This window comes from Oncorhynchus kisutch, linkage group LG2, assembly GCF_002021735.2.
Source record: "Oncorhynchus kisutch isolate 150728-3 linkage group LG2, Okis_V2, whole genome shotgun sequence".
NCBI lineage: Eukaryota > Metazoa > Chordata > Actinopteri > Salmoniformes > Salmonidae > Oncorhynchus > Oncorhynchus kisutch.
The window spans coordinates 17,416,155-17,435,980 of NC_034175.2; the positions used below are offsets into that span (position 1 = coordinate 17,416,155).

General features: G+C 46.0%; 1 protein-coding gene across 2 annotated transcripts; it reads right to left on the reverse strand.

Annotated features, from left to right (window-relative positions):
- Positions 1-3,495: 3,495 nt before the first annotated feature.
- Positions 3,496-19,600, reverse strand: LOC109908326 (PR domain zinc finger protein 1). Of its 2 annotated transcripts, none has more exons than XM_031789221.1 (7): positions 19,214-19,600; positions 12,353-12,670; positions 10,510-10,629; positions 9,306-9,558; positions 5,920-6,980; positions 5,683-5,811; positions 3,496-5,565 (listed from the first exon to the last, which is right to left on the reverse strand). In XM_031789221.1, exons 2-7 carry the CDS (start codon positions 12,647-12,649, stop codon positions 4,972-4,974), a joined length of 2,454 nt encoding a protein of 817 aa, XP_031645081.1. In that variant the 5' UTR covers positions 12,650-12,670; positions 19,214-19,600; the 3' UTR covers positions 3,496-4,971. The 2 variants fall into 2 exon arrangements, with proteins under 2 accessions (XP_031645081.1, XP_031645077.1); XM_031789217.1 differs by lacking the exon at positions 19,214-19,600 and adding an exon at positions 14,801-14,990.
- Between the last annotated feature and the right edge of the window lie 226 nt (positions 19,601-19,826).

Consider the following 19,826-nt stretch of genomic DNA (forward strand, 5'->3'; position numbering starts at 1 on the left):
CTGTGTCATCTGGATAGGGCCGATGACAAATCTGTGGACCACTAGTCCCGTAAGGCAGCTGTCCCCAACCACCAGGCCGGTCCAGAAAGGACACAGAAAGGATAAATATATATTTTTTATTTTTTATTGATCAAATAAAATAAGAATTATATACAATTATAGGCTATTTGAGCAGTAATTACATTGAACTTGGAACTTGGTGTAGTCTGTTGGTCCTTTTCTCACCACTAATATCTCTGTCACGCCCACAACAGTTTACAGATTTTGAACTTGAGAAATGCGCGCGCGGCGAGTTCATCACGGTCTGCGTGAGCTGTGTTGCCCGCCAACTTTGTACTAGCTAGCTTCGTTAGCTGACATAAATATAAACAAACAAACGGTGCTGGAGCGCTTCTCCGGAAGGGGTAAGGGAGGTAAAAGGCCCAACGACGATGTTGATAATGCAGAGACAGCTGAGCCCGAGACTGCAAAAAAAATAAAAAGGCTAATTCAATAGAAAATATGAGTCCTACCTAAAATATGGCATTATTGCAACAGGTGGCTCGCATGCTCCAAGCCCCCTGTGCGTAGTATGTGGAGATAGGCTATCTAACGAGGCTATCCAGGGGGAGATCGCTTGCGAGAGTGTTTGAGTTCCGAGAGCCGCTGCAGATTCCTCTTTCAGAAAAAAGACTGGACATAAGGAACACCCGGATGTCACTGTCTCCCATCACCCCTAGATGGGACCGTCTTGTTGCCGGGAAACAAGCTCAGGGTTCCCACTGATTCAGCGACATGGTGAGTTGCAATGTTTTTATTACATGGTCATTAGAGAAAAATGTGCACTTTATGTTTTTATATCATCACGTTAGACCTACTTAAACTAACATTTTATTAAAAAGCGGCCATACTAAACTTATAGGCCTAATCCATATTCAGGTCCTTTCTCATGGTTATGTAAAGATGTTAATTCATATAAATTCGTTTTTTGGGGTGTCTCAGCAAATCTATTCAAGCCTGGGGTGGCACACAATTGGCCCAGTGTCATCCGGGTTAGGGGAGGGTTTGGCCGTCATTGTAAATAACAATTTGTTCTTAACTGACTTGCCTAGTTAAATAAAGGTTAAATAAATAAATACATCTGTGAGAAATCTGCACCTCGCATAGACACACACTCACATGCTTGCACACATATGCAGATTAGACACATGCCACCTCGATGGCGGTGACTCAGCACTACATCGCTGCAGCCATCTTTGTTCAGCCTCTAGCTTCATTGGGACAGAGGAGCTTCATTTGCTGCTCCTTTGTATTCAACCACAGTTCCTCTTGATCCTCTTGATGCTGGTTGCACAGCGGTCTGTCCATGTGTTGGACAGTGTTCAAGTTACCAAAAAGTACTTCTCATAATTTTTCCCTTCTCTGTGGTCCATATGACCCGGTCACCATGTGTTCTGGTCCTTATCTGTAACTACGGCTCGCCTCTTCTGGTCCTCATCTGGTTTCTGTTTTCATCCTAAAACGGGGTCGACTTCCTGTCAAGATGGGCTAAAGGGGACAGGTTCGGGAAGTTCTATGAGGCGGAGAGAGATGTATCACTTTTGAATCACATCCCATTGAGTTTGATGACCCCCCCTTCTGCTTGCGTAATGCAGTCCTTGTTACAGTATATTTACGGCAAATCTAGGGTTTGTTTTCCGGAAACATCCTCATCGATGGCGTCATGCTGGAACGAAACTCACAAGTCGGTATTTCATTGTGTGCGTATGTGTGTGTGTCTGGGCATCTGTTTCGTCTACGGTTTCATTGATAGAAACTAAGTGCACATAACCAAGGAGTCTTGTGGCGAGAACATTAACTTGTAGATGGAGACGCTAAATACAACTGACCCTTTTGTGTGTATTTGTATGTAAACTATCGCTTAGCTATATTTACTCCTCTGTCACACAGTCAGAGTGTGTGTGTGTGTCTGTGAGAGTGAAAGAGAGGGAGAGAGTTGTAAGGTCCAGAGCCATACTGTTTTTTTTATGAGGCAACTTGTTGCCAACTGAGTTTAAGAGATTACATCCAATGTTCGTTTAGTAACATGAATAGCATCAATGTGTGCGTGTCAAGTGTGATTCCACCAAAAAGTATTTAATTTCACAATGTTTGACAACACCATAAACGTGTTACTCACACTACCAACCAGTTGAGGTGCGGTCCCCAGTTAGGTGTAGGGAAGCCCGGTAAGTCTGTTTTCGCCCACTCAGTCAAAAAAAAGTACCATCCCTAAGTCATGCTAGCTGGGGCAGTGGAACTTGCTGTGTCAACATCTGATTGTTCAGTTTCCCTGATAGTAATAATAGGATGTTGGAGAGAGACAAAATAGCCCATGCTACGTTAAAGCGAAAACCGTTGAGTCAGAAGGTGAGAGCACAGGATGTTTTTGGTTTGACAAAGAGCACGTAGGCTACGCTACAAACCCAGACGACAGTTCTTATTTGCTAATGCAGAAGATTCACAAACAGGAGCAAGTTTATAGGCAAATGGTACTGGCTACATTCCAGCTAGTCTTGAAATAAACCAAATAAATGCTAGGTCAGAAACATGAATAGCTCATCAGCTGTGCTAGCTAGCTTAACTTTTACATTATAATAGAGCTTGTTCATGATTGTGCCTTGTAGGCCTACGTACCGGCAACTGCCAAAATAAAGGAAACAAGTAAATGAGGGTTCTAGCGGATCTGTTATAGTTTAGGTCCACTCAACCCCTTTAAGCACGTTGTTGGTGTTTCCTTTATTTTGGCAGTTACCGGCTTGTGCCTTACTCTGAAACCAGAGTAAGGGGATGTCTAGTTTTTTTTATACTGCCCAAAACCATTCTGCTGTTTTACTTACCTGTTTTCCTCATGGTTGTGCTGCTGTGTATACTACACTGGGTCTGTACTGAATTATTCACTTTTTCAATGAGGGTCTGCTCATGAGGAAATAGTGCAGGCTAAACTGAGGATAAAATACCGACCACAGTTACTATTGCCGTGGGGCAAGGGGATGTGTTCCAAATGTACTCCTATTTCCTTTTCCTGTCTTAGCTTTGCACGGCCCGCAAAAATGACAAACCTCCATTCTTCTTTACTACATACCGACCATGCATACATATGACTAGAACATTCATAGAAATCTTGTGTTGATGTCACATGAAAGGTTTGTGCCTCTTCTAAATACACTATTCTCCATTCATTCCTTCCCTTGGAACTATTTCCAGTGTCTTGATCTAAACCAAAAGGCATATGCTTACCACTTTGATGATGCCTCATATTGTCCGAGGCAAAGTGGTGTCTCGTTAGTTTTAACTAGCTACCTCTCCTTCTGTCCTTTCCTCCATGATCACTGATCTGGGGCTACATGAGGTGAAAGCAACATGATCTACCGGAAGCCATAGAATACAGAGACCCTAATGTCTACTAGCTGCTTCTCCTAAAGCACAATACCCAAAACAGGAGGCAGATGAAAACAAAATAGTCACACAAAATAGTCAGATTAGAACTGTGGACATTTATCATAAATTTACATTTTGCACATAAATAACAATGTAAACGAGTATGTAAACAGAGACAGCATTTTTTTCTCCTCTAGGGCTAAAGATGAAAGGGGATGCTTTGGTCATACTTCAGGGTTGGAGGGAGAGAGAAAAAAGCGAGGGGATGGGGGCTGATGTGCAACTGCTTCCAGGTCACCGGCCTGGGCTCACAGTTGCTATGGAGACAAACCATATGTCGTCTTAAAGCCATTATAACAGTCCAATCATATTGAATAGTGGGAGGAGCAAGCACCGGCACTTAAGCCATAAAGGGGAGGGGCCAGTGCATAAGAAGGCCAAGGTGCTTTGGTCTGTGCCATTTAAAAATGAGAAGGGGGATACATTTTTTTCACATACATTTTTCTCAAACAAAACCACAGCTAAAGAGCTAACACTTCATCACAGACAAACAGTATTCTCTTGGTCTTCTTTTCAATAATTTATGTCTCTTTTTGGTGTGTTTGAAACTAAAGCCAAGTAAACTTTACAGTGTCTCCTTTTGCTATTAACAGTGTATTGAAGTTCCCTTGGACGGTTGGGGGGGAAGGATTCCTGGACTCGCAGTCTTATTATGCTACATATTGAGCAGACTTTCCTGCTCTTCAGATCATGTGGAGCTGCACTCCAGTTCATTTTGGTTTCTTCTTCAAGTAGCAAAAGCAATAAATAGAAAACACACTATCCTTCAGCTTCCCTCTGAAAGTACATACTCACACTCACAGGCATACAATCATACACACACTGAGGTAACCGTTGTTGAAAATACATAAAACAAAAAATGTCCTTTTTTGTAGAACTCAGGAGGAGTGTGGACATAGAGAAGCTTGCTGGAAGGGTCAGAAGGTCAAGCAATGCCTTTTCTTTCTAATCAAAAGTTTGTGTTCACCTTTGGCAAAACAAAGTTGCGACCTTTGACCCTTTTTAACCTGCTATATTGTTTAAATACATTTTAAAAAATAAAAGTAGGCACCCCTGCTTCTCAACAGGTCACACAGGATGGATACAAGCAGAGAGAGAAAGTATCTACAAAGAAATGGCCCCAGAGTGAAATCAAAATCAGAAAAACAAACAGTAAATTACAATGAATTACCTGGTCATTGTAAACATCACTTCCACATATTGCTTTTCGAAGACAGAATAATTGCATAATAAATTAAGGATGTTATATAATAAATTCAACAAAAATAACATTGAAAAGAAACAGTAATAATAACAATGATATGGGTGGATGATTGTCCTGTCTTAAGTGTAGGACACAGTGGAACAGTTAAGTAATCTGGGGACAGTGTCTCTTGGAGCCCTGAGTACATAAGTCCCTGAAAGTTTGAAAACCACAGTCGCTACAACCATCAAAATACATTTACACTCGTTGCTCCTGCTAACCAAGTTCTCAGAGCCACAGTCTGACTCAACGTCCTTCAAACGGTGAGCTCAAGCCTGTTCCTCGGACTCCCGCTTGATCGTGACGTTGGAAGGAAGAAGCGGACTGCTTCGGCGCAGTTTGATAACCGACGTCTCATTGACTGAATTGTACAGGCCGTAACCTGTAGACTGGAGCTCACTGGCGCCGCCCTTGTGGTGGTGGTAGCCGGAGGTCTTGAGGTCCATCTCCCTCCACAGCATCCCCAGGACCTGCTTCTCCAGGACAGCCTCAACCTCAACCCCTCCCTGGAGCTGGTCCAGCCTCTCAGCGTGGTCGCTCATGTCGAAGCGCTCAATCTCCTCATTGATGCGTTGGAGCTCTTCCTGGGTAGAGGGGCTGGGGGTGGGGCCACCTGAGGAGGTGATGGCAGCCAGACAGTAGCCCTTCAGGTGTAGCCGCAGGCTGCACAGGTGAATGTAGTGGCGGTGGCAGTGGGGGCACTTGTGTGGCCGCTCGCGGGAGTGAAGGCGCTTGTGCAGCTTGAGGTGGACAAACTGAGTGAACTTGGCAGGGCAGAGCTTGCACGAGTAGGGCTTCTCACCCGAGTGGAGGCGCAGGTGGGTCTTTAGGTTGCTGGTGCTGCTGAAGCGCTTATGGCACACCTGGGGGGAAAGAGGACAAGTGAAGGGTTAGAGGAGGAAGTTCAGCATTGCTTATGTATATGCAGCAGCTAGCTAGCTTAACAGCCTTAGCAACTAGCATATGGTGGTGGTCTTTACCGAGCACTCATGGGGCTTCTCTCCAGTGTGCACCAGGAAGTGTTTCTGCAGGTGGGCCAACTGGGTGAAGCCCTTACTGCAGGTCGAACACTTGAAGGGCCGCTCACCGCTGTGGACACGCAAGTGCACCTACACACAGCAGGGACAACGTTACGTCAGTTGGGTTCAATGCAAGGGAACACAAAGTAGTCTGGATGCATGGAATGAAATGAGCGAACAGAATGTCTCCAGTCTCACCTTGAGGTTAGAGAGCTGGCCGAAGGTCTTGCTGCAGACGTTGCACTCGTACTTGATCTTGCCGTTCTGCTTCTTGAGTGGGTAAGGCAGGGTCTTGTAGCCTGTAGAGCCACCACCACGCTTCATCTTGCTCAGGTTCATGGCCTCCTCCTGCCGGCCGCTGGCGCTGCCCAGTAGGGCTGAGGTAGGCTTGGTGGGCATGTGCTCGCTAGGGGCCGCCGTGCCCGCTGTAGGTGAGCCGCTGGTGGGGGCGTGGGGGTGCCCGTGTGGGTGAGGATGATCATGGCCAGAGTAGGGGTGATGGGGGTAGTGGGGGCCGGCTTTGTCCCCGAGGGTGGTGGCGGCTGAGAAGGCACTGGTGGTGGCGGAGAGGAGGAAGTCCCGGTGGGTGGAGAATGAGGGGTGGGAGGAGTTAGGTAGTAAGAACCTGCTCCCCGCCTCCCCAGGCAGCAGGGGCATGTTGGGGGGCAGCAGGCTGCTGAAGAGAGGGTACATTCTTGGAAACATTCCCCCGACAGCGGGCACCCCACTCCCAGGTAGTGGGTAGTGGTGGGGTAGCATGTAGCGGGAGTAGTGGGGGCCGGGAGGGTAGAAGGGCGAGGAAAGGGGGGCGGCTGGTGGAGAGTAGCCTGGGATGGGACCCAAACCTCGCGAGTAAAAAGAGGAGGATTGGGGTGTGGGTTGGAGAGCTGCGGGGCTACCATCGGGGCTACTCTCTGGACTGCTCCGTGCCGACGGACTCGGGGTCGCCGACGACTGGTTGCCTGGTGATCTGATTGCTGTGTAACAAAACTGTACTGGGCTGGTCTTAAGGCTCAGGAACTCTTCCGTTAGATGAGGGTGGGGGCGGAATGGGGGGTAGAGGGCACGGGGGTACAGGGGCCGATCGGGGCTGTCAGCATAGCGGGGTCGCGTGGCCAGTGGCCGGCTGGGCTCCCTCTTGCTAGAGGTGGTGGGGCCCCCGAGGATGGAGGAGACACTGTGTTCTATCTTGACTGGGGCGCTGCTGCTGCTGACATGCTCCTCACTGGCCTGCTGCTTGGCTTCCAGCAGAGACTGCTCTGTAGAGGGAGGGAGAGAGAGAGGTCAGACGCACTGTTCTCCCTCTGACTGAAGACCACGTTTCCCTTTGACTTGGTGTCAGGTGAAATGCGCACAGGAAAAACTTATCTAGACATGTCTTTACCTTAGGAGAAATAATGGTCTTTCAGCTGTAGAGGTGGGGAGGGGGGTTAGGAACACTGTAACAGTGGTTCAATTAGCGTGACAGATTTGACGAACGATCATGGAGGGCTAAAAGACAGGAAGTGAGGCATGACAGCTGCCTCTGGGCAGGGTGTGTGTGTGTGTGTGTGGGGGGGGGGGGGGGGGGGTCTAGGGAAGATAAAAATCAAGAAAATCCAAATGGGGGCAGGGCTGATTGAAAGTTTCCTCTCAAGTTTGGCCTCAACCTGCCCTCTCCACCTGACTCTCTCAATCACACACACACACTCTTGACACTTCCTGACAGAGGCCTTTGTCTGATAGGTTTGCTCATCATCTCCAGCATGCACACTCACGACCCAAAGAAGGACCCTTCAATCACATTCCATTAACACAAAAACACACTTCCTATCCTACACCTTTGGACTTTTATCAGTCCTTTAGGTAGAAGTAAAAACAACCACCCAGGATTCCTTCTAGTTTGCTATTGTTTCCAGGTCAAAGGTTAACTGGGAGAGCTTCCTCCTCCCTTGCACCTACTGTCACCTCCACATGATGAAAGATGGGATTACTGCAAGCGCTTCCAGGCTACACACACACGCTAAAAGCCTCTGCATGTCGGTTAACACATCCTCACCTGTTAAACCTCCATCAGTCGGGATTTAGAGTGGACATCAATAATCCCATCCATTTACTACCCATTGAACTTTTACTAGAGGGTCACAAATCTGTGTGTGTGTGTCCAATAACGTGTATATACATTAAGCTTTCCAGCACTTAATTACTCGACAGACTTTCAACACACACACAGTGACCCCACACCACTACAGCGGCAGTGTGTAAACACAGAGGTTATCAGTGCCTCCCCTTCTCCTCTTCCCTGTCCTCCCCCTCAGATAACACCACTCCCAGCCCTCCTTTCTTTCAGAAAACAAACAGGGTGGCCATCTTGGAGATATCAATCTGTCAGCACGGCCCCGCCTCCAGGAAGTTCAAGTAGTCAATGGAGGGGACGCTTTTCTTCCTCTCCTCTCTTCCCTCCGTCTCTCCACTTTTAAAGTGCCAAATAAATTAAGGAGAAGGGCCAAGGAGCCGTCAGCACATCACACACGCACGCACACACTTTTGAGATTAAAAGAGTGAGTGTGTTGGAATGAAATGCCTCTCCGGGTATGTGTGTCCTTGCATGCAAGGGAGAGGGTGTGCGTAGGATAGTATGTGTTTGAACGCATACACATTTAGAACAGGAAATGCTAAACAGGTGCCATATGTCTGTGCAAAGCATATTGTTGTTTTAAGGAAGGCTGATTGTGTAAGCATGTAACACACACACAAATATGGAGAAAAACAACAGCTGTCACACCAAGAGGAGAGCGAGTGGGAGAAGAGCTCCAGTTCAGTCATTTCAGACCAGCCAGTTCTGCTGACTCACACAACCAACCAAACACACGTCTGGTTCTACTATGACTGGGTTAATGGAGAAAGACACAGGGAGAGAGATGAACCGAGACAGAGAGAAGAGAGAAGAGAAAGGTAAGTATGATGTCATTCCCAGGTCAACAGAGGCCCCTGTGGTAGTGGGGTGGTTTAATTACAGGGGCCATAGAGAAAAAGTAGGAGCCAGAGGGGCCAGTACCATGAAGGGGCCCAGGCCCCTGTGTCTCTGCCCCAGGAGATGTGCATCTCCCAGGGAACTGGAGTCACTACCTACCACACCTGGAGGCAGAATGCTGGCTCCTTCCTCCCATCCCTACCTACCTCCCTCCCCTTCTAACTCTGTCTGGTGCTCTCTCACTCTTTTTTGCTTCCTCACACATATTCATATTTGCATTTAGACTATTCACTTTATGACTAGTGATCACACACATGCAATGGTGGCGCTGGCAGAGATGAAAGGTTGAGGGGCTGTGTGTGTTAATGCCAGGCAGATGTTCAGAGAGGAAGGAGATGTGGCTCCCCTCAGATATACTGTCAGGCTCTCACAAATATACACTGTCACGAAACACACCAACACTGAGTAGGTAGGTGCTAAATAAAATCACACACACACAAGATGACCATGGAAAGTTAAACATAATACCAATTGTACACTATAGTTCCAAGGATACAGCGTTATTACTATGTAATAAATCATTGCATATTGTATAACATTATGTAATAAGGTTTCATATGATAGGACTTACTGAGTTTCTGCATCATGAGCTCTTCAGAAGGCAGGTAGTGGAGGCGGTGAGCGAACTCTGGGCAGTACCACACCAGCAGCTCGGTGCCAGGGGGGATGGCCCTCACTGTGTAGAAGTAGATGTTCGTGCCATTCTGGCACGCCGCCAGGTTTTGCTCCCCCGCCGAGTGGCCCGGGTTGACGTAGCGCATCCAGTTAGACCGCTCCTCGTCCAGGCCGTCCACAAAGTGGTGGAAGTCGCCCTCCGAGTAGATCTGAGGAGACGGAGAGTCAGGAAATGGTCAAAGGTTAACAGGCAAGGAAGTCTCAATGGCAAGTTTAGAACGCTCCAGAAAAACAGTGCTGAGTAACGGCTAAATATGTTGACGAATCATATCAGCAGCGTGAGTGTAATATCATTAAAGTGTAGACTCGTTAAATCTCTCTCCCCCTCCACTCCAGACCTTATAGCCAGTTATACAGACTGAGGGATGGCGAGACCGACAGAGTAGGAGCCTCTCTTATACACATCCAAAAGAGTTGAGTCAGAGAATACGTCACGCCGACAATGGCACCGACACTCATTCTGAATCTTCCCCCTCTCTCCACTCAGACCACTCTCTCTATCTGATTGTGGACATCAACGAGAGAGAGAGGTCTATAACTCTGTTGTGTCTTGCCTGAGCGAGGTACATGAATGGAACACATAGCTTTGGGATGTTGTTGAATCTAGGTGAGTGCCTGTGTGTGTATGAGTGCTACATTGTCACTTCCCGGAACGATGACACCGTAGCCCTGTTCCTGTGTACAGTGTAAAATTGTCATATTACTCCTCCATTGTTCCACTACAGTTCTTACTGTACTAGCTGCCACACTTACTGATCAGACAACCACTACTGAATAACAGGCTTTACCCAGCAGATTTTTCATGATGAAATAGGAGTTGAGGGTGTGTGTTACAGCGACAAGTATGCACCACACACACACACAGAGTGGAGAGCCTTAGTCTCAGAATGATTAGAGAGAAAACCCCTTCCGTCTCCACACACACAAACTTCTGAAGAACGCAGAGACCCTGGCCGTGACGTCACACGAAGTCAGTCAGTGGAACAGGAAATGACCTATGGTTGTTTTTCTTCCTCTGTGGCTGTCTTTTACTGAAAGTGAAGCGCTTGCTCTCTTTGTGTGTGTGTGTGTGTTAGTGGACAGGAGGGAAAACCACTCACCCTCCAGAAGTACTTCCTGTTGGCGTCTTTGGGGACGCTGTCTGCAGTGTAGCTCTGACCCACCAGGGGGCCGAAGCGTGTTCCTTTGGGGATGTACTCTCTGCTGGCCACTCCAATCACCTACAGGACAGAGATAAAGACCATTAGTTGCAGTGTGTGTATGTTCGGTGGTTAGAGAATTTACGTTATCACATCCTGCCAGGAGGTCACAGTCTTCACATGAAGACGGCCGGAAGAACCCATCATCATGATCAAATCAACAAACAAGGCTGCCTCTCTGTGTGTGTGTGTGTGTGTGTGTGTGTGTGTATATATAATTACTACTCTGTACTAGAAAAACCAGTGGCCTAGGCTGGGAATTTGACTGTCACACTTTTTCCTCAAGCCACATTTGCTGTGTGTTTTAAGTGTGTGAACATAGTCAAACACACACCTAACCCTTATCCAGTGCCAACAGGAAGAGTTAGACACCTTGAGGGAAAGAGTTCTATTTCCTCCATCTCACCCAGGTTCCACAAAGCATCTCTCCCTTCTCGCCTCTGTTCCTTTCTAATTGACCAAAGGGCCACTCCCTCTGACACCCTTTACGACACGCACAACACACCCTACCACATCAAAACAACTCACCTCAGACTGTTCACCTTAAAGGAGAAAGAGATCCACACCTGATATTAAAGCGCTGTTGTTCCTTTCAAAATAATTGGAAAAAAACTTGAAATAGAGGGAGGAAGGAAGAAGGGAAGTGCATCCATCTGAAAATGAGGGATTATCAAACCTAGACGTTCAGCTAATCTCCTAACCATGATAAACTCTGATGTATTCACCAAACCCCCTACACAGACTACACTTGCACGCACACACACACACCCTTATCCCCTTCATGCATATCCTACACAAACACCCTCTCTAAAGGATTGGGAAATCCCCCTTCCCATATCCATCCCAGGGCCAGACCACTTCAAGATTAGGGGTGTTTTGAGGATAACTTATTAACCAACTTTACAATGCTCCCTAAATGACTAAGTCAATATCCTTTCATCACTGGTAATGCTATACTCTGTCCACATCCTCTCATTTTCCTCTTATTTTCCCTCAATCTTAGTGGTCGCTTCTGTGAAGGTGATAAATATTGACGGATACCGTATCAGGTCGTAAACAAACGTGGTGGGAAACACTCATTCTCACACACACAGGGTGATAAGAAACAGATGAGCAATGACAAGAAAATCTATTCATTGCAACCAAATCATGCGGTCTTGATCAGGTTAAAACCACAAAACGCTCCCCACCTACTCTCATGACCCCTCGTCACACTTATTCTACAGGGTTCACCGGTTAGACTGACTGGGAATCAGTTTGGGTTGTGAAGAGGTTGATATCTGGACAGTGGTAGGCATGTAGGTAGGGAGAGCTGGGTCTGGTCTAGTGTAGGACTGACTAGTGTGAGAACAGAGGGATAGACACAGAGACAGGTAGGGTAAATGGTTATCAGGATGTGTTGATGAATCTCCCGTCAACAGCATGGCTAAGTATGATTAATGACTCTTCATGGATGGGTGGGAGCTCATTTCTCACTGCAGAGGCTCTGTAGCAACCTGCATCACACCTCCGAGAGAGTGTGTGTGAATTCCCCTCCACACTGGGCTTACACACCGCTCCTACAACACACACAGGTCATCGCCGTGCTCCTGTGTGTGATCTTTTACAACGAGACACCCTCCTCACCACAATCCCCCCCTGGCTGAGACTTCTCCTGCTGTCATATATTACCTACAGTTGAGTCATGTGAGTTTGGGGAGCATATGGGTTTACAGATGGTGTGTGTGTGTGTGTGTCTTCCTACCTCTTTGGAATCAGCTAGTTGTTTGAAGGCCAGGTTACGAGGCAGTGAGGCCTCTGCTCTCGTTAACCCCTTGCTCACTGTCCCTGCCTCCCGCGGAGTATCCTTGACAATGTAGGTACACTTCTCCTCAAACTCCACCTCCGTCCACTTCATCATGTCCGCCTCCTCCATCTTAGAATCTGTGTCGGTGGCCATTTTGGATCTCGTGTCCATCTGGGTTTCCGTGTCCCTATGGCGTTCGGTGTCCATTTTGACGTTGTCGTGCTCTACAGTGTGGGCCCCCTCAGTAGTCAACATGGCCGAGCTATGAGAGGTAGCCTGAGAGAAAGGGAAAGCGATAAGAGAGCGAGTGAGAAAAAAAGAGAGACCGAGATGGAGAGAAGGAGAAAGGAAAAAAATTGAAGGGGAGAAAAAGAGAGAGAGGGGAGCGTTATTATCCAGTATGAGTCAGTGAGTGGCGAGATTCTTTGAGACTAGCTGACTAAGCAGACAGTGTCTGTGCTCTCTCTGTGGGAACAAGAGCCACTGTCGACCGACCCCACTAGCCTCCAGCCCAGGACAGTCTAATCCCCTCTACTCTCTACTTAGAAGGAAACACTCAATCACAGGAAACCGTCAACTCTATTCAAATAAGTTACTTTTTTTTATTTTATTTAAAGAACACTTATTGAGTCCAGAGTGAAAAGTATATCCCTTTCTTTTATTACAGATGAGTTGTGACCCAAGAGTATGTGTTATATACTGTATGCGTATACGGCTAGTGTCTCGGGGAAAGACAGATTGACCAATGACTTGTGCAGATAGGCTGACACGGCCTAACCAATGGCAGCCAAGCTGTGAGTCCATTCCGTGGGCTATGTAAGATGGCATAAGGTCAGGGCCAGCCACGCTACCCCTCGGTCTCTACCCTCCCTCACTATCTTCATTCCCTCTGTCCAACTCTACTTCTATCTAGCCTACCCTTCTTCATTCTCCCTCCTTGTCAAACTGTCAACATAAGTCTCTTAATCCTCCTGTTTCTTTCTTTATCCCCCTCTCCCTTATGCTCTCTCACTGTCCCTAGCCCTCTCCCCCCAGGGTGGAAAAATAGTCACAAACAGGGGAAGGAAGTCCTGTCTACGTCTGAATGGAGCTAAAATTGGAAGCAGAGTGGCAGAGCAGCGGAACAGGCAAATCATCCGTGTATGTGTGGGACAGTGGGGAGGGAGTGCCAAACCTTTCCATTTGGGGGGGCCACAGCAGCACAAACAAACTTCAAACGCTCCCCACCCAAGACCATCTCACACACACATCCTTGTCCCACAACAAAAACACAGTGTCCGTAGAATGAATGATCATACGCTACAAAGATTGTCAAATTTCAAGGCCGATGATAGACTGAAATGCAACCTTATACGGTGTCACTCACATATAATTCAGGAAAAACGTACCATAACCCCAACAGAGATCTACTCAACCCTCCAGCAATCTCCAAAACTAAACCACAACTAAAAGCTTGACAAAATTCCCCAAGCCTTGACCAAATTAAACATGACCTTAAATTCACTCAAGCTAAAAAAACAGGCTCCGAGGAGACTAGTGTAATTAACTTCCGGAAGAGTAACAGAACAACATCACTTTCTCAAAATGTTTTTCCAACATTAATTTCAAATAAAATTGTACTACAAACAATATACCAAGTAATTACATACATGAAATGATAATACAAATAGGATATTCCGTTTCAATGTAGAGTTGATCATTTCAAACTATTTATTAATATTGTGATATTATTTATTGTACATTGATATCCTTTGAAAGGGATTTAAATATATAGATAAATATAATACCAAACACTAGTCAAAATCTGTTCCTGCTAATAAATTAGTCTTTCTATGACAGCTGTGCAAAACGAATACTGAAACTGAGAACCTGGCCAAAAGCAACTGATTTATTCAACTCTCACATACACATCTCTGTTAAAATATTCGATAAACACTACAGATATATTTTTTTTATGTAGCAAGCTATAACCAATGACAATTTTAGAAATTTAATAATTCAAACAATTCAGCTGAAGTGGACAAACTGCAATAAGATATTAATAATTTAAACACAATCTCAATACTCAAAATGATTGCATTTAAATATTATATTCAACAATATACTGAAAGTTTAACAAACTCATTGCATAATGGAGTGGCCTGACAAACAAGGAGAACACTTTGACTTACATAAATAACTCCTAAAATAAACCTTCATATTCGTTGTCACTGGTTTCATTTAGAAAAGTGCTTGTTCAACTATTACAAGCAAAACAAATTTAATACACAACTTTAAAAATCCTCAAAACTAATAAAATTTAAGAAGAAATTAAATAAATGTTTTCCTTAAAATAAAAGTGAAAATTCCCAAATCAAACGTTTTTTCTCTACAAGTCCCTGTTTCTCCATTGACTAGCGTACTCACCGAGAAGCTTTGGTCCCAGCCACACATAGGGCCGAATGATCTCTCCCCTGGGTGAGTGTGTTTATTTGTGTGTGTGTGTGTGTGTGTGTGTGTGTGTGTGGGACAGGTGCAGTTCACCCTCTCCCCCTCCAATCCAAGCGCTACTCCAGAGTGCGAGTGCTGTGTGTTAGCGTGTGTGTGTCTGTTCTAGTGAGTGCCTTCTGTTTAACTGACTGCCCCTCAACAAGTGAGGGAGATGTTGATTCACTCAGTGGTCCCTCCCTCATTCCCTCTCCACTCCCCCTCTCAAGGACCGCCCACCACCATGAGGAACACGATCGCTTGCAGCTCATTCAGGGTAGCAGTGGCAGGCAGGCACACACACACACACACACACACACACACACACACACACACTGCTCTATGGAAATAGCAGGCGCTTTCACCTGAGGCATGAGCTCTCGCTGCTTCACACAAAACAAACACACAACAATTTCAATTGGCTCATAAAAGTACCATCACACACCTTAACATAAATTCAAACGTTCTCCTGCAGTCTTTGATAAACTTCAATAAAATTAGAAAAGGTTGCCAGTTCCAAATCAAAGTCTCAAAAACATATTCCCTCAACATGGGTGCTTGTTGTGTAACAGTGCAACTGTTACATATCAACAACCCCCCCACAACAAACACACATAGATGGGGGGGGGGGGTGTTTATGAGTCTTCTTGGGGAAGGAGGACATCCTGTGACGGTGACTCAATGCCCCTCTACTGTTTACCCAGCACAGAGCCGCGGACGGACGTTCCTCTTACACACACACCCCCTCTAAAGGGCGACACTGTACTGACCTCAAGGCTCAGTCTCACCAACACACTCCCTCTCGGTCTCTGGTAATAAACTGAGGCATAAAAGGTGCAGGGCTTACTGACCCTGGTTAAATACAACACAAAACACCTTGTCTCTCCATCTATCCTCCTTTTCTGTCTGTATCAGATCCCCATTGCAAAGACCACTCAAAGCAAGCAACCGTGTCCTGGAATTCAACTGGAAATCCCCTACTCTCCCTCGATTGACATCAGTCTTGAGTGGGAGGAGTGGAGCGAGGGCTAATGAAGAATGATAATGAAGAACATAAAACATGAGGCAGGGGAGGAGGGCAGGGAGGGAGAGAAAGACAGAACCGGGTCTTCAATCCCCCCCACTGGTGACAGAGAGTTGACCACATCACACGCTGCCTACTCCTTCCTGCCAACAGACGACCCACCGGCCCCAAACACATACGATCTGCACCCCAGCTGGTCTACACGATCATGCTCTGTAGCGACCAACCCCTACCAAAAAAAAAACATCTCACTCCCTCCAGAAAAACAAGTTAAGATTTCAACTAAACAAAAAACGAGAGCGAAAAGAACGTCTTTTCCCCTTTGAAAGTCACATGTGGTCCAGCCCTACCCACTTGCTGGCTGGGAACAATCTGGGCCAAGACACAGACAACCCCCCACCCCACTCACTCACTAGGCTCTCCTGATCCCTTTCCCCTCTCCTCATCCCTCTCTCTGCTTAAACTGTAAAGGAAGGAGGGGGCGCAGGCAGGCCTGAGGCTGGGGGAGTAGGGAGGGGTGACTCTGCTCTGAAGTCAAATGGCTCTTTTTGTTTATGCGCAGGCCGAGGAGGGTATTTAATGTGGCCTGCATGCCTGGAGGAGAGAGGGAGGGAGGAAGAGGGCCACACAAAGAAGGGCATGGGGACCTCCTGTCTCTGTTAGTTTTTACAGAGGGCTCCTATCAGGGCTAAGAGTAACACACACACAGAGCTGAGCAGAATTGTGGTGCCAACACATCAGAAGGATGTAGGGATTATGAAAAGAAAGAAGAGAAAGGAGGTGAGGATGAGAGTGGATGGAATGGGTGGGGGTGGCTAAACCACAGGTGAGATTAGCAGCCATTCCAAATTCCTGGTTCCCTCTGCAACAAGAGGCAAAAAGCAGCAAACTTTATTGACTTTCATGGCAGATTCAGCTTAACGATCCTGCTTGTCACAAGAAGAGAAGTACTGGCTACACTGTCAATTTCTCATTCAAATGCCATGACTGTTATTCACCTTGATATTCAAACTCTCACACACACACACAAACTTCACAAAACTTTCCCCACAACAGTGGTGGATCTTATCTTGAGAGTTGATCTGGAGTGTCACTGATTTTCTCCCCTTTGTCACAATATGTTTTAATTCCGGTCTACAGGATGCCTCTCATAAGATCATAACAAGAAGATTGTTATTGACCATTTCATGTGGTGTGTGTGTGTGTGTGTGTGTGTGTGTGTGTGTGTGTGTGTGTGTGTGTGTGTGTGTGTGTGTGTGTGTGTGTGTGTGTGTGTGTGTGTGTGCCAAACGATGCTTGTATCCGCTTGAACTTTCCTCAAAAAGTGTGTGCGCAGAGGAGGTGCAGTGGATTTGGGTATTGTTCTGGAAAGAGTTAATCCCTCAATGGAGCCATTAGGGGGAAGTATGGAGGTTAGACCATTATCCCATTTGGGCTGAAGGACCTGTGTGTGTGGACACGTGTCAGGTTGAGCCCCCCTACAGCGTAGAGCAGGGTGGGGTTAGGGCATTGCAGTAGCTCTCCTAATCTTGCCAATCCACCGCAGCTACACACACACACTCTCCCCCCTCAGCCATCTGGAGGGACTGTCCACACGGCGGACACTTGTGTGTTACGATCAACACCACCAGACAGTCCTTAACCCAGAGGAAGAGCTAATCATGGTCTATTTGGCACATGCCACTGATTACATTGTACTTTTCATTAAGGAGGCAAACAGAGGCCAGTGGCATTGAAACACTGCTGACAATGAGACAAGGAAAGAGGGGGGAGTAGGAGTTATCCCGTCACACACGTTTCAGGCCAGGCAGCCATTGGATTCCAAATAGAGCTGGGCTGGGACTATCTCAAATGATGTAATAACTTCACTTCCTGTAATCAAAATACTACAATGTTTGCTTCATAACTCATAAATCCACATTTCCCAAATATTAGATTTATGAAATCTTAATTTTGCATTAGCTCAAAGACTGAACTATATGGTGTAGAATGACAATAGTGTAAATAACATGACTGAGATTCTCTTGTTTTCCACAGAGAAACGGATGTGTGTGTATGACTGATACCCTGGGCAAAACGGACTCAACTCTAGAAACTGTAAATTAAACTTTCAACCACTAAATAGACAGAACTATTTAAGCTGGCAGACCTTTTCCACAGGTAAATGTTTTCGGGGGGTTTACAGTGCATTCCCGTAAACAACCTGGAACGTGCTCTGTCACAACCAGAATCACATGCCTCTTCTTTTCGGCAATGTGCAGGAAGTCGTAAGCCTACTGCACACAATGATGAGCACAGCACGTTGTGATAACACAACCTTCCAAGGCGGCTGCGTCATCGGACACATTTCGGGGGTAGGCATCGAATCATAAAACAATAGGACATATGATCCTAGGGCCTTTGCTATAGCACCAAATACTGCCCACGACAGCTGTACTTAAAAACAATGTTTATGTAGTTGTCAGGTTGTGGTATGTGTTACACTGGACAGATATAGGCTAATGGAACTCGACGCGTGTGTACCATACCCCCGTGCCGGTGACTGCAACCAAAGCGTTGCGCAACTGGTGTTCAACTGTTAAAAACGGTCAAATACCCGGTCTAGCACATTTGCCAGTTTAGCGAACGCCATGGTGAAAAGATCGAATCAGGACATTGCATAACCTGTGCAAGATGAGACTGTAGGATACAAACGAAACGGGGCCAACAAGTCCACTCGTCAAAATATAGCGTTGTTATCCGACTTCTTTGTCGGGATAAAGAATGTAAAACGACTGAACTGTAGACTACGCAAGACGCACTTCCAGTCATATACTCTATGCAATCACTTTCGATTCAAAGCCGGGTCGTTCAATGCGACTCATTCAATTCCTTATCGCATTCTTAATTGAACCACACACACACCTTTTTATTATCAGTAGGCTAATATCGATTCAGAGTTGCAACAAAAGGGAAGATGAGTTTCAGAAAATTATTTAATTAAGCCAAACAAGTACGAATATTTGCAAAAATAGATTGTAAGGCTGTGTTGGAGTATTTTCTGTGGGGCTATTATAAAGCAAATAGCCTACCTAACATTAAATTAGGACACAATGTTTCTCATGGCTAGGCTATATAACCTATAGGCTACATACACAACGTGCCAAAACTTAAGGTAGAAGAATGTGAATGAAATGCGACAACGTGAGATCGGCTTCTCTGTCTTAATTCAGGACTAACTTTTCGCCAACACTAAACAATGTAGCAAATAAATGTAGGCTATTCCATGTTGTTTATCGAACTGCAGGGACTGTAGCCACGCGAGCGAAGCGGGGTGCAAGCTCTTTTACCTGTCCGCGTTATGACGCGCCTGTCGCGGAGCGCTGGAAGATATCCTTATCCCAATTTCCAAACTCATGCGCTGCTGGCCTAGGTCCGATCGTCTCTCTTTGTAGTGCGTGTATACTATGAAATTGTCGAGGTGAATCTGTAGTCTACAGTTTCTATACAAAGTAGCCTACCCCTTCTTTCCGCGCACAAATCTGCTCCACCCAAAACTGTAATTAGGATTAAGACAGGCAATTAACAAAACAAACCCCTGCGACGACGCTTTCGATAACTGATGGAGCAATTGTTAGTTAAAATAACACCTCTCGTTTCCAACATTTGCAGTGTGCTTAATTTAAAGGAAATTAACATGTTCATTTAGGATAGCCTAAATGTCGAGAAAGTTTTAGACGCCTTCACCCCTTTGCACCCACTGTGAAGGCTGCTAAAAGATAACTGAGGAGACAATGAATCAATAGGCAATAGTTACAAAGTCATGTCTTTGTAATGTGCATATTTGAATGATTAAAAACTTGAAAGAAAAGGGAATTTGGACGCAATAGGTGAAATTGATTAATATAAGACATTGAACGCTTTATTGATACGAAATCAATGATCATTCTCAATAATTTGCCT